Below are 13,755 nucleotides of genomic sequence, written 5' to 3'. Positions count from 1 at the left end.
TTAAAGCATGTAGAAAGAGAAAGATATATACAAATGAGGAAAAGGCACCTTGTTTGCTACCTTATGCTAAAGTAGCAAGCTCTATTATTTTTATTTTCTTTAAAAAATTTTTAGGCATGTGAGTAATCGATTCAGAGTTCGGTTCGGTTCAGTGTGTTGAAAGACTCTACAGCCAGATAAATAAGACCTAGACCTCTCAGTTTTCCATCTTTTCAATGACACAATTCTTGAAGGGTAGTAATCATCTGCCTAAAATGACAGATCTTGTTTTCTCTTCGATGTCTCGTATAACTGTGAATGCATTCATATTGTGCCCAGGGAAGCCCTCACCATAGCCTGCTTGGGCGTGCCCGAGGAGGACTGGCGATATCTGGCGAAGGAGGCGTTGGAGGCCCTCGACCTCGTTGTGGCCAAAAGGGCTGCCGTGAGGCTGGGGGAGCCTGCCATGCTTCGCTTGGTCCGCTCACTTCAGGTCTGGTTGCTTGCCGCTGTACAGTACATTAGCTGTTACGAGCTCTTTGCAGTAGTACACCAGTGTGAAAAAGCTTTTAGCTCATTCACACTGGTGTTATGAGGTTCGTATAGGCTGAGGTTGCAATGAACATGGACTGTATGATAAAGCATTGCAAGGCTGGTAAAAATGGCACAGGCTCTCGAGCAATCACAGCACTGCTCTTCTGTTGTCCTCTTTCACAGGCGCATACCCCATGGTGCATCTGTTCCACTATAATAACCCCGGTTTGAAGTGTAGCCATCCTGGCAACTCGGGGAGCAGGTAGAGTGACGGGGTCATTGTACGACTTTAGGCGGTCGACATGTATGGTCTCGCGTCTTCGATGGCACAAGTCTGGCAATTGTGGAAAGGGCTCGACATGTAGTTCGCCGGTGAGGCGGCATCGAGGACACGGTATGCACCGTGGTACCGTGCCAGAAGTTTAGAAGAAAGGCCAGGGAATTCAGGGGTGGAGGGTATGCATAGTCAAACAAGGGTGCGAACAGGAAATACGGTAGCTGGGTGATGAATATCGTCATGTCACGCTTTTTGTCTATGTTGGGCTTCGCTAGTCAGGGAACGAGCCAACTGATGGCAGTCTTCGGCAATTGACAGAGTGTTGAACCCATCGTAACTGGCTGTTGAGAAGCCTCTTACGGCTAGCTGTGTTCAGGCGGGCTTGCTCAGCCTGCTTGTCGCCACCCTGAAATTCCCTTCAGTTGGTGTCGTTTGTGTCTGCTTGCACCACTAAAGCACACAGATATCCTGTTGCTGTACATCTGATTGGTTCGCTAACTTTCCAACTGCAGTCATTCAACTGGAAAGTTGAGTAAAAGAAGCTGACCTTAAAGCGTCGCTTTTCAACAAACGCAGCCATCTCTTTGGGTGTGTGAATGTCAAATTCGTAACTATGAAGCCAATTTGAGAAATTAAAACCAGGTGGAAATCAAATAAAATATTTTTCTAATATTTGATAATAAAAATGGTAGTACGGCTAATGTCGGCAAAAACAAATAAGTGTGTTTTTCCCACGAGACCAAAATTTTTTACATACATCAAACAATATACAGGAAATTTTTGCATCGTGCGTCACTGTTGCTTGTCAGCACTACATATGCAGTTATTTAAGGGTGCAGACTGGTCTTAGACATACTTTTGTTTATTTCTTCAGTGATCTTGATCAAACTGCACAGGATTATGAAGTTTTTCCTGCTGATTTCAAATATTTAATTACTTTTCCTGTAACTCATCTTGTTCCTGAGATAACTTAAGTTTACCCCCTATTGTTTAAGGCCACCATAGAAAAAAAAAGTGCTTAACTAAAAGTGATATTTAAGATATGCCGACATAGACTAATGACTATAGATTGAAAGTATGCAAGAGTTTCTTTCTTTTTAGGCCTTTCTTGGTTATTTTACTGCAAAATGAACTATCAATTTTCAAAAGCAGTTGGAATTGTGTTACGATTTTGTTGAAGAATTGATTGAAAAGGCCTGTGCTCTAAATTCTGCTCCCATACTTGAATTCTACATACATACAGGTTTTCATTGCAAAAGAATTATTGTTGTATCTGCCCTAGCTGCAGAAATATTGAGGCCTCAAAATTGAACAGTCGTAAATTTACTTTTTTGAGAAAAATGAAACAAACTGAAAACACACAGCTTCTTCAAAAAGCAACAATCATGGTGCGCATGTTTTGCAATCCTCATAAAGGTGCTTATAAATTGGTAGTAGAGCCTCGGACACAGGTGCCGGCAAATTATAAAGAAGCCTTGAAGCCAGTTTCTCATTTTTTCGCAGGTTCTGCATCTTAGCAGCACCGAGAATCTGGACAGTTAGAATAACATTACAAAAATGTTATCACTTCCTGGTGTGTGAAAATTTGCACAGAGATAGAAAAATACTTGCAGAAACCAAATATGTTAATTTTAATAAGTTAATTTTTTTGTTGCTTTTTGGTCTCGAAAACCAGCCTGCCCCCTTAAAGTTGTCATGAAGGATAGATATCTGCGTGCTATCTTTGGGAAGCTGGGACACACTAATTAATCTTGTCATGCTGTAATTTTCTAAGCATGTTTTTTCAGTTGGAAGGAGCAATGACAACTGATCAGCCCGATATTCGTTGCAGGTGCTTTGTCTTCAGATAACTCGTAATAATGCTCAGTTTTCCTATTTTTAGATAATTCTTCTAAATTTAGCGATGGCTGCCCCCTTTTTTTTCGTAGTTCTGGTCAGCATAATTTTGACACTGCATTGCAACAACATGCCTGGCCTCGTACATAATGCCATATTTTTGCATTCAATTCGCACATTGTTTTCTGAGCATTGCATTCTCGACGTCTCATGTTGTTTGACAGGAACAAGAGGCCCGCGGTGAGAAGCGAGAGTCCCTGCTCGGAGACGTGATGGCCCAGCAGGGCCGGTTCTCCGAGGCTGCTCGGCTGTACAAGAAGGCCGGCCGCAACTCCAAGGCTGTCGACATGTACACGGATCTGCGGATGTTCGAACTCGCTCAGGTTGGTGCACCTCTAATGCCACTGCTACCATGCGAATAAATTTGCTGGTGTTGATAGCTATCGACGATATGATATCCGGTTTGATCAACTTAAATATTTCTAGTTGTAGGAATCGAGAGCACCCTCCTCCCCTTTAGTGCCTCATTCCCCAACAAGCATGTGTGTCAGCCCCATCCTGCGTCTCGAGTGCCAGGAACCGTCATTAAATGGCAATATGGCAGCTGCGGTGATGAAGCAAAGCCTTTTTTGCCCAGTGCATGCCATGCACCGCACGTTTCGGCCGTGCAGCCATTCGGGCGCCGCCCGCTTCACTAGCACGCTTCACTGTCCTGTGACAGCCTTTCTCCACATGAGCTCTCTCCTGTCTGGTGTTGGCTCCCTGCAGGAGATATGCTTGCACGCCTGCAACGAGGGAGCCATGCACTGCTTTTACAGGGGGCTTCTCGTTTGTGCATTTAGTGGTTCCCCCTTCGTGTGGTAACTGCAGCACCACAAGCCAGCGTACTAAATTGGTTTCGTGGAGCTACCTTGCACAGCCCACAATTCTGGGATTGTCACACTATTCTGCATCTTGGGTTAATAAACCAGTCTTAGTTGACAATCAAAATCATAATTTTATTATTGAAGGTGGGGAGAAACTTACAGGCATCTAGTATACATAAGGAGGTGCCATAGTCAAGAGAGTGTGTCGGGACCTCCTATAAACAAAGCAGTTATGTTATTAAGTACTACTTCATAGCAACGGTAGCAAAAGGTATCAGTCAAACAAAAGATATAACAGTAGAAAAATGTACAAATAATTCCATGAAAGAGTGTAATGTTAACGAATGAAATCATAGCAAAAAGTACTGCATATACTCACGTAATGAACTCACTTTTTTTCCAGAAAATCGAAGCAAGGTTGGGGGTACATCTATTATGCAGGGCAAATTTTATGAAAGCTTTTTCAGGATCAGAAAAAAATGCAGCAATACAAAAAGAAAAGTTGGGTAGCTTAACCTTGCGCAACTAACCAACACGTACACTGTTTGGAAACAGCTTCTTTGTTACGCTTCCGTCATCTTCGATGGTTGATGGCGCTATCTTTTGCAAGCTGTCTCTGCATCACCCCCTGCACTCCATAAAAGCGTTTTGTGGCTTTCTTGTCTGTCAATCGTTCAATTGCAACTGTGGTATCTGCCAGAAGGGTGCGCTACGACACACTTTGCCAACTTCGTGGCAACCTCACGCAACGACTGTGACGACGTCAGACGACGTTGACATTGCAGCAAGTAACCATCATTGCTGCAAGCTACAACCGAAGCATCAAAACAAGTCATTTATAAGGTTGATAACAAGATTAACGACAAAAGACAGCCATCACCTTGCTCTTCGCATGAGAAGTGACTGTAGAAAAGGTAGCCTGTATGATTTTCATTTCTTGAAGTATGCGCAGATAACAAGCATGTAGAGCAGATTGCAAGAATCAGGGGTGCTACCATGTCACTTAAATCATCACCCTCTTTTCTGGGTGACAAGAGATCTTTTTTTTTCTGGTTTTCCGAAAACCTGTGACATGCGTGCAACGTTATAGCAATAGATGGCCCTTCGGGACAGCCATGATGACTGCAAATCTTGTCGTCGTCGCTCCAAAATCATGCGCATGTTGTTGGGCCTTCAACTGTATATGCAGGAAGCGACCGTTGGTTAATTGGTGTGGGCAGTTTCGTCACCTTCACCTGCTGTGTGCTTGTTAGCTGCAATGTCTCTACACTCGCAGTGTTTGTGAACTCTGCTGTGGCACACAGATGATTAAAAAAAGGAAGGGGACATGCTATGCACAGATCATTTACCCATCATTCTCACACTGGCTGAATGATTGCACGCAGCGCCTGAGTCTTCTTGAGGTAATTTTAGGAAACTCTGTGGTAGAGGCACCTCGTGGTACACGATGGCACCTGTGCAGGTCATGGAGCTCAAATGAATTAGTAGCCGTGTTCCTGTGCTTTTGGGTATGACGCAGTTCATTTCAAGTGTACGACATCATTTGGCTTACCGCTTGCGCGCTAAGTCAATTCTAGGTTCGAAGCGAACAGCGATTTAATCAGACAATTTCAAATCTAACTCGAACACTGCATATCACACATTGTTGAGTAGAATGAACATATTTATGATGACCCCACTAACCTGCACAATTTATATATTTTTTATTGAAACAGGGTGTGTACAAATGTCGTTCTTTGTAGTTCGAAGGGAAGTGCAAGCAACTTCAAATAGCAGCAGCATGCAACTTTCTGTAGAATGCAAGTGATAACCTGTAAAATTTACCAGGTTTTAAAATTTACTTTACAGTTAAACTCTTTTATAAAATGCATGCTCTGGGCAGCAGTTCTTGTTATAAAATGCATGCTCTGGGCAGCAGTTCTTGTCTTTTATATGGGATGTCTCTCATAAACAGGGGACATTGTATCCATTTTCCTATCTCCCATGTTTTATTGTAGGCATACCGGCATCTCTTATACCCATTTGTCTTCCATATCACTGTCTCGTATAAAGTAGTTTGGCTGTACTTAGAGTGTATTAGCTGGAGTAACAAGCTTTCAAACTTAAAAAAAAAATATGATGAATAAATGCGAGAGTAGTATGTATGTTCATTGAACCTTGAAGTGGGGCTTCACGACACTGCAGATTCTTTCTACATATTTGTATTCATGATATAGCCCCCTTTACTGCAGTGAAACTATTTTCACTGGGGGGGGTTACACACAAACTAATATACACCTACTAATTCATTTGGAATACTTCAAAATTTTTAGTAATTTAAATTCGCATCGAAGCAAATTCAAATACTGAACTGCTCGTTCGAATATTCATAGCGCATGAATATTTGGACAAGCGTAATCATTTGTTGAGAAAAGAGCAAGCAATTTCTAGCTGACATTGAAATTTTGTTGCTAATTCCATGCCACGTGCTGGGCTGTGATGTTTGGCTTTCGTGTTTATCGGAACCTCGACTACCAATCGACAGCAGTTTCTGACCAGGTTGAAAAAGTATTGCAGGAACCCTTTATTTCAACAACTGAACAGACTTCTTTCTGCCTTCACCTGCAGGAATACCTTGGCTCAGACGAGACCCTGGACACACGCCAGCTTATGCTGAAGAAAGCCGAGTGGGCACGCAGTATCAACGACCCCAAGGCAGCTGCGGACTTTTACCTGCTGGCCGGTGAACCCCTGAAAGCAGTCGAGATCGCAGGAAAACAGGGCTGGACTAACATGTAAGTGAGGACTAGTAGGATCACAAACAAACTCTCTGAAGACAGTCAGGACATTATAAGAACAGTAGTTCTCGTAGGAGCGTGCGATGAAGCTCTCAGCCCGGAGATTGTTCTGTGAGCATTGTGCAATGGAGTTCTTGAAATGCGACGGCAGCGCAAAAGCGCATAGCCTAGCGACCAGTGGTAGCTACATTGGGCTCGGCCCCATCTGTAAGAGATCACAGAGCGAAAAGGAAGCACGTGTCTGACCCTTCTTCAACTATGCTTCTACTTGTGAGAACAGTTCAAAAGGCAGTGTAGATGAATATGCTCCTTATTGCTGGGCGATTTGGTGAGTTACTGACCGGTTAAGGGGGCGCACACAAAATCTAAAGAAAGTTGGCGGTGCCCACTTTTTGTCCCATTGCCAAAAATGCATGTGTGAGCCTATGTTTCGTGAAGCCAAAACAAATTAGCTCGTGAACTCTCGAAGGCGTACCACATAAATAAGTAAAAAATGCCAAGCCCAAGCCTGCGCGGTACATGCAGCACTGTCACAGCGAAAGCTGGAAGAGCAGCCTCTCGAAGCTTTTTTTAAACACTTTTTGGGTAACTGCTACAAGCACACTTGCTGGGTACCCACTACGCCTTAAGTAATCATAACTTCTGTGTAGTAGGCTAGCATTCACTATGCTATTCTTCACCATTCTTCGGAGATGCGTGATATCCGCTTAACATTTGTAAGGAATTTTGTGCCAATTTTTCATGAAGTGGCTGACGATGATGAAGAATTACGCCTGAAGTAGGTATGCACCACAGTTAATAGGGGAACAAGAACAGGCTTTTGTAATGGGTCGAAACATTGGAAATTGTGCTCATTACACAATTTGCATTGTGTGATGCCTGGTTGTTGCTTTGCTGCTTTAAAGCACTTTAATACAGTCGAGCTCACATATAACGGGCCGCTTAGGCTGAACTTTCGCTTAAATTGAACAATATCCATAGGACCATAAAAATATACATTGTTTCAATGACACAAAATCGCACTTACAACGAACGTCTCTGAGCGCAAACGGAGTCAGCACTCTGCCGACTTCCCGGGAAACCACTTTCATCCATGGATAAGGCGAGGACTACGTGCTCATAGATTCTTTTTGTTAAACGCTGACCCCGCCTCTGCGCCCCCTCTGGTTGCCCCTCTCCCCGACCGCTTTGTTACGCACCCTTCCGTCCTTTCTCCCTCGCTACTTCGAGCATCCCACATCACCAGATGTGGCCCGTGTTTTCACACTTCCACCCATATTTCGAAGACCGGTCAGCCATCTGCGCTGTTTTTGATCAATGGTACTGTCAATTACGTCGCTGGCCTAGAGTGACTAGACCATTTGCCAACATCGTCTGTATCCGATCGTCTGCGTCTTGTCTTATCGCATCGTTCTAGTGCACACGCATATGCTACCCCACCCACTCTGATAATTCGCGATTATTTTCGTGTTTAGGACCTCTTCTCACTTACTTCGCACTTGGCTCAGCATGCCCTCCACACGCGCGCGAAAGGGTAAAAGCGGCTGTTAATTTGTGTGGAACGAATCGCGAAATATCGAAGTCGGTGAGGCCACGTGAACCCGGCAACGCAACAACACAATTCTTCAACCATGGCCGCCAATTCTTTGAACACCACACGCGCGCCGATCCAGGCAGCTGTGTTCAGACCTCTGGGTGCATCTACGCGCGAGTAGCGCGTTTCGCGGACCTTTCAAGCAAGCTGCCCAACCTGCCTCCTTCCCGCGTGTTTTGGTTTTCAAGGTTGCCTTCCCGCCCTATCCTCCCCTCTCTTCACTCTATCGCAACTCCTCGCCCTTCTCTCACAAATCGGCTCTCCTCTCTTGACACAACTCTTTCACCCGTCTCCACCGCTCCGCGACGTCAACTACGCTGACTGGAATTCAGAAGTTTTGTTTTCTGACCAGCAAACGGGCCCAGAGCTGTACCACACATTCTGGCATGTGTGTTCCGCGTCTTGCTGGCTCTAGGTGCGCGTGTGTCATCAGGATGGCGGACTGGCGTGTTAATCCAGAAAAAGCCTTGCATGCTTTTTCCTGTCGCTCAGCAAAACTTCGAAAGTGTGACCCCTTGGCTTGGGCGTAAAACGCGCGTTAGGTGCCGCGTTTCGGAGCGCTTGCTCATGCCTGTTGACCACCTGGTAGCCAGCTTGCCACTTCGGGTGTCTTGGTATTGAGATGTGGAGATGGTGAATATTTCGTGAGCGGCGGTGATGGCTACATGCGCGCGAAACTGTTTTCGCGAGGCCGACTTCGTCGACGTCGGGCCCGATGCCGAGCCTGAAGATTCCGAGCAGGAAAACTCCGGCGGGGATTTGTGGCAGCGCGTCATTGACTCCGACCTGGCAGAGCGGGTGGGACATCAGTTGCGATGGTTTAATTATGGTCGATGATGATGCTGACACCGCAGAACCGTGCACAGATTAGGGCATTGTGAATTAAGTACGCGGCAAGAGCGATTTGGAGGAATCGGATTGCGAGAACGACGAAACTTAGGAGCCAGTGCCTCATGCAGCTTATGCCGTGGGTCTCGGTGAAGAGCAGGCTGCCGTTTGAAATAAAATCTAGACCTCCCTTATCGCTTCTGCTCTTCGAAACACGTGCATCACAGACTTTTTTGGGCAAAAAGTTTTGTGTTTTCACTCGCAACGTTTTAAAAGCTGTGTTTTATTTACTACGAACTTCGGGATACAGCGAATGGATGCCGCGTCAGGCTCAGGTTCGTTATAAGCGGGCTCGACTGTACTCGTATTAACAGGATTTCTTTCCCGACATCAAGCCTGTCTAAGGCAAATTTGCGAATCAGTCCAAAGCACCGGCATGGCGCAGCGGTAGAATACTGGGCTGGCATGCAGTGGACCCATTAGAATTTCATTGGACCCGGGTTGGACCCATTGGACTCGCAGGACCCGAGTCAGAATCCCATTATGTCCTTGGCATTTTTTATTTGAGCTTTTTTTTCTTATTTCGTGTGAGAGCGCTTACGGACACCAGCGGTAGCAGCGGAAAACTACAGCACCGCGTGTGACCCCTGTGGTGATCTCATAACTGCTTTCAATGTAGAAAGGAACTGTCGGTGTTTGTGAAACATCTATCTGGATATGTGCTTGGTATGTCGGCTCATCACTGCACTATGTATTTTGTTGCAACCATTGCAATAAGTCAACTGTTAGCAGCGCCTTTTCTGTGTTCTTTCGTGTGTTCATCTTAGTGCAGAAATCAAGATCTAATTGAAATAGAGGAGGAGGTGGCATTCCCGTTCTTTCTGAATGGTATTTTTTTTTACCATTATCTCACATCCGAGATGTTAAAAAGTGTTTGAGCATATGACACGTTCATACTTGTTTCTCCAACACCGTGATTGGCTTCAACATCTTGTGTCTGCTGAGGCCTGTTGGTCGTTAATCTATTTACTTCACTTGATTTCTTCATATTCCTACTAATTAGTTCAATGGTATTATGTACATCTGTAGGCTTGTGCATATAGTAAATTTTAGGTTCCAATAGAATTTCAAGCGAATAATTTTGAATTTAATTAAAGCAGTATATATCAGTGATTATAAAAAAAAACTGGGCATACTTGTGATCGCCCATCTAACTTGCACAGTATTTTTAAACATTGGAACAAAGACTGCACAAATGACATGTTTTTTGGTTCAAAGAAAGAAACAATAACTGAATAGTAGCAGGACTTGACTTTTAGTAGAATGCAAGGGATGTTACACTTTAAAATTTGCAATACTTAGAGCATATAAGCCGGTATAAGAAGCTTTTTAACTTACAAAACTGTAAATCGATGTGAGGGCGATATGTTCATTTTAGCTTGTAAATAAAACTGCGCCGCAATGCTCATTTTTTTATAGATGTTTTTGCCGCGTAGCACTTACTTACTGCAGTGAAACCATCTTCACAGGGGGCATTTACATGCAGAGTAACATGCAACATGTTCATTTCTATTGCTTTGAAATTTTCAATGATTTAATTTCAATTCTAATTGAACTCTAATACCATAATACTCATTCGAATGTTTGTACAAGAGTAGTTATCTGAAGCCCATTCGTTTTTCTACGCAGACTCATCGATCTGTCCCAGAGGTTAGATAAACGTGAAAAGGAGGCTCTTACCCTTTGTGCTCGGCTGCTTGTGAACCAGAAGCAACACATGGTCGCCGCCGATGTTTTCCAAAGGATTGGTGACACTGAAAGCCTCGTCAAGCTCTACGTCGAGGCTGACCAGTGGGACGAGGTGGGTGCAGCAGAGCTGTTGGTGGCAGAAAACCACCACTTTTAATTAGATAGCATTAAAGAGCCCATTTCGTGCCAATTCTGAAGCACCGTGGAACGACTCTCTGCACTTGCGATAGAGCATGACATATGTAGTGTGAAACACCGGGTACCACGGTTTGCTGGCCTTCCTCTAAGAGACACTGATGCGTCCTTCACAGACACTGGAGGCGTCAGTCAGAGACTTTGCGCGTGTCCAACAGCGGGCGGTGCCCTCCTTTTCGAGGGTCTCGGCGCCTATAAAAGGCTGGCGCATTTAAGGTCGGTGCCTTACTCTGAAGCACCGTGGAACGACTCTCTGCACTTGCAATAGAGCATGACATATGTAGTATGAAACAACGGATACCGCGGTTATGCACTGCGCTCGAACTCGCCTCTCGGAAGTCGTAGTGCGCTGAACTCTGCTTATGGTGTCGCATTGTAGAAGACAAATTCGAACTTCGTAAACTTCACGCTAGCATACATGTGAAAGCAAGGAAGCCACAGTATGTTAATTTCAAACACCGAATGGCGCCCCTCACTGATTGCTCAGAACAGTGCACGGGCATTTCACGCATCGGCAGGAAACCCGGGGCCAAGCCCAGTGCACGTCATGTCACTTCAGCGACTGCTTGGAACACCGATAGAAGTAGCTAGTAGTTTCGCCCGTCAACACCCCAAAATACGTGACAAAGCACACTGCGTGCTGATATATCACTGTTTTGTTTATTTTTTGTTATAATATATTTATATTTTTTCCAAGAAGTCTCAATACTTCAAATAGCAAAATTTGGGTGTAAATATAACTGAATAAATAGCAAATACTGTTCAAAATCCATGCGGAAGTTCGAATATGTATTTGCACACTTCGGCTATGTTAGCTGTTGATATTTTGTAGGTGATGTGTATATGTCCATACAAATCTATCTCCCAAGTTATTTTACCTTCACAGTTTTGTGTCAGTACTCTTTTAAAAGGGCTTTAAGTTTTGGGCAGAATGGTTATTTTATGCAATGCCAGTAATAAATACCCAGCTACTTTGGCCACCCCTAGCCCTGGGCTTTGCCGTGAAAATTGCCTGCTCTTGTCGATATCGCTAACCTATCATGACGTTAAGCCCAGTTTGTTCTAGTGGCTGCATTCTCTCCACAGGCATTTGCAGCTGTCGGGCAGAATGCCGAGCTTCGTGCGAAGATTTCTGGCGACTACGCAAACTGGCTCGCAGAGCACGATCGTTTCGTTGATGCCCAAAAAGGTTGGTGCCATTCTTTTCCCGGCATTGACACTGTGCCTTGTTGTGCCCTAACCCTTAATTTCTTTGCAGCTTTCTACGAAGCTGGGCGTCCGGATGAAGCACTGAAGGTGCTTGAACGCCTCACCCAGTATGCCGTCGATGAATGTCGATTTCGTGATGCTGGCTACTACTACTGGCTACTCTCTCGGCAGATTCTCGAGTCTGCAAGCAGAGAGAGTAAGTAGTCATTTCAATTGCATGGAATCGAATCTTTGCTGTCATGTTAAGTATGTGAAGATTGATAGGAGTAAAAGTTGCTCTAAAACAGCTTGACTAGCCCCCTCTTCTTACATGAGGGATCGGATGCAGTGAAATAAGAAATTAAAAGCATGGCATACTGAAATGTGGCACTGTGAATCAGTACAATAGCAGTAACCAGATTTATTACATGATGTAAATGTAAACAGCACACAGTAGTTATTTAACAAGACATCACAAGGTAGAAGAGAAGATATTGTAATAAAAAACTGTGTTGTGGTTTGAGAAAAGTTACAACGCGGCTTACGAATCTTGCTCTGCGTACAGCCACCTCTCATTTCAACGCGCCGACAGCTCAGTGCACAGCACGCGTTCTTATTCAAGATGTTTGGTACGCCGTTAACTTTGTTGTTCTCCCACGTTCATCTCACGATGTCATACTAGGATGGGATTTCCTTTCTACCCATCAGGCCCTCATCGACTGCGCTCGTGCTGAACTCCTGTTGACGAATCCGTGCCTTGATATTGACCACCACAGTCCCTCGAAAGTGTCTGCCGCAGCTGACGTCCGCATCGCGCCGTTGTCCGCCGTCCTAGTGCCTGTGTTTTCCCCTGCTGCCACTAACTCGACGCTCCTGTTCCAACCAACTATAGCTAGTGTGCAACACCGAACCATCATCCTCCCGTTTGCCGTCATCAACTTTTCCAATGGTTCGACGGTACTTTATGCGTGCAACGTTTCTGCTTGTTTGTACATCCTGCTACGCGGCGAGTGTCTGGGAAGCCTCGAGACCTTAAATTGTATTTTCGAAGACCCGATCTATCCAGACAAGCCATTTTTACCGACTTCTGCCATTACACCCGCAACTGACGCTAATGAACCTATGAATGTATTCCGCAAGTCCATTGATTGCAACCTCACGCCTGGGCAGCAGGAACAGCTGATCAAGCTCCTACAGCGTTTTCGAGCCTCATTTGACCACAATCAGCCTTCCTTAGGTCGAGCGTCATATGTTGTTCACCGTATAGATACCGGTCAAGAGACGCCATTACGGCAGCGTCCATATCGTGTGTCAACTACCGAACGCCGTGCCATCAATGAACAGGTTGACGACATGCTGACACGTGGCATAATCGAACCGTCAAGCAGTCCCTGGGCCTCTCTAGTTGTATTGGTGAAGAAGAAGGACGGATCCATCAGGTTTTGCGTGGACTGCCGACGTCTCAACCGAATCACGTACAAGGATGTCTATCCGCTGCCACGCATTGATGATGCCTTGGACTGCCTACAGGGAGCCGAATTTTTCTCTTCTTTAGATCTGCGCTCTGGATACTGGCGGGTACCCATGGCAGAGGCCGATCGCGAAAAAACAGCTTTCATCACGCCCGACGGGCCTTACGAATTCACAGTCATGCCCTTCGGCTTCTGCAACGCGCCAGCTACTTTCGAGCGAATGATGGACTCTATCCTTCGTGGCCTCAAATCGAACGTTTGCCTTTGTTATTTAGATGATATTGTCGTCTTTTCAACTGATTTCGCAACCCATTTAATCCGCCTTGAGAAAGTCCTCGCGTGTATTTCTGCCGCGGGGCTGCAACTGAATGTAAAGAAGTGCCATTTCGCCGCTCGAAGCTTACGATACTTGGCCACGTGGTTTCAAAAGACGGCATTCTTCCTGACCCTGCCAAACTTA

General features: G+C 45.1%; 1 protein-coding gene across 1 annotated transcript in view; it reads left to right on the top strand.

Moving 5' to 3' along the window:
* Window positions 1-13,755, top strand: part of LOC119163163 (intraflagellar transport protein 122 homolog) — a 79,330-nt gene that overhangs the window by 44,779 nt on the left and 20,796 nt on the right. The window contains exons 14-19 of the mRNA XM_037415108.2: window positions 319-472; window positions 2,851-3,009; window positions 6,100-6,266; window positions 10,381-10,552; window positions 11,722-11,824; window positions 11,894-12,040. Of these exons, the coding sequence (XP_037271005.2) occupies window positions 319-472; window positions 2,851-3,009; window positions 6,100-6,266; window positions 10,381-10,552; window positions 11,722-11,824; window positions 11,894-12,040 (902 nt within the window). The remainder of the gene's footprint in view (window positions 1-318; window positions 473-2,850; window positions 3,010-6,099; window positions 6,267-10,380; window positions 10,553-11,721; window positions 11,825-11,893; window positions 12,041-13,755) is intronic.

The sequence above is a fragment of the Rhipicephalus microplus genome, chromosome 9, assembly GCF_043290135.1.
Source record: "Rhipicephalus microplus isolate Deutch F79 chromosome 9, USDA_Rmic, whole genome shotgun sequence".
NCBI classification, from domain to species: Eukaryota; Metazoa; Arthropoda; class Arachnida; order Ixodida; family Ixodidae; genus Rhipicephalus; species Rhipicephalus microplus.
This window is presented reverse-complemented; position numbering and strand designations above follow the sequence as displayed.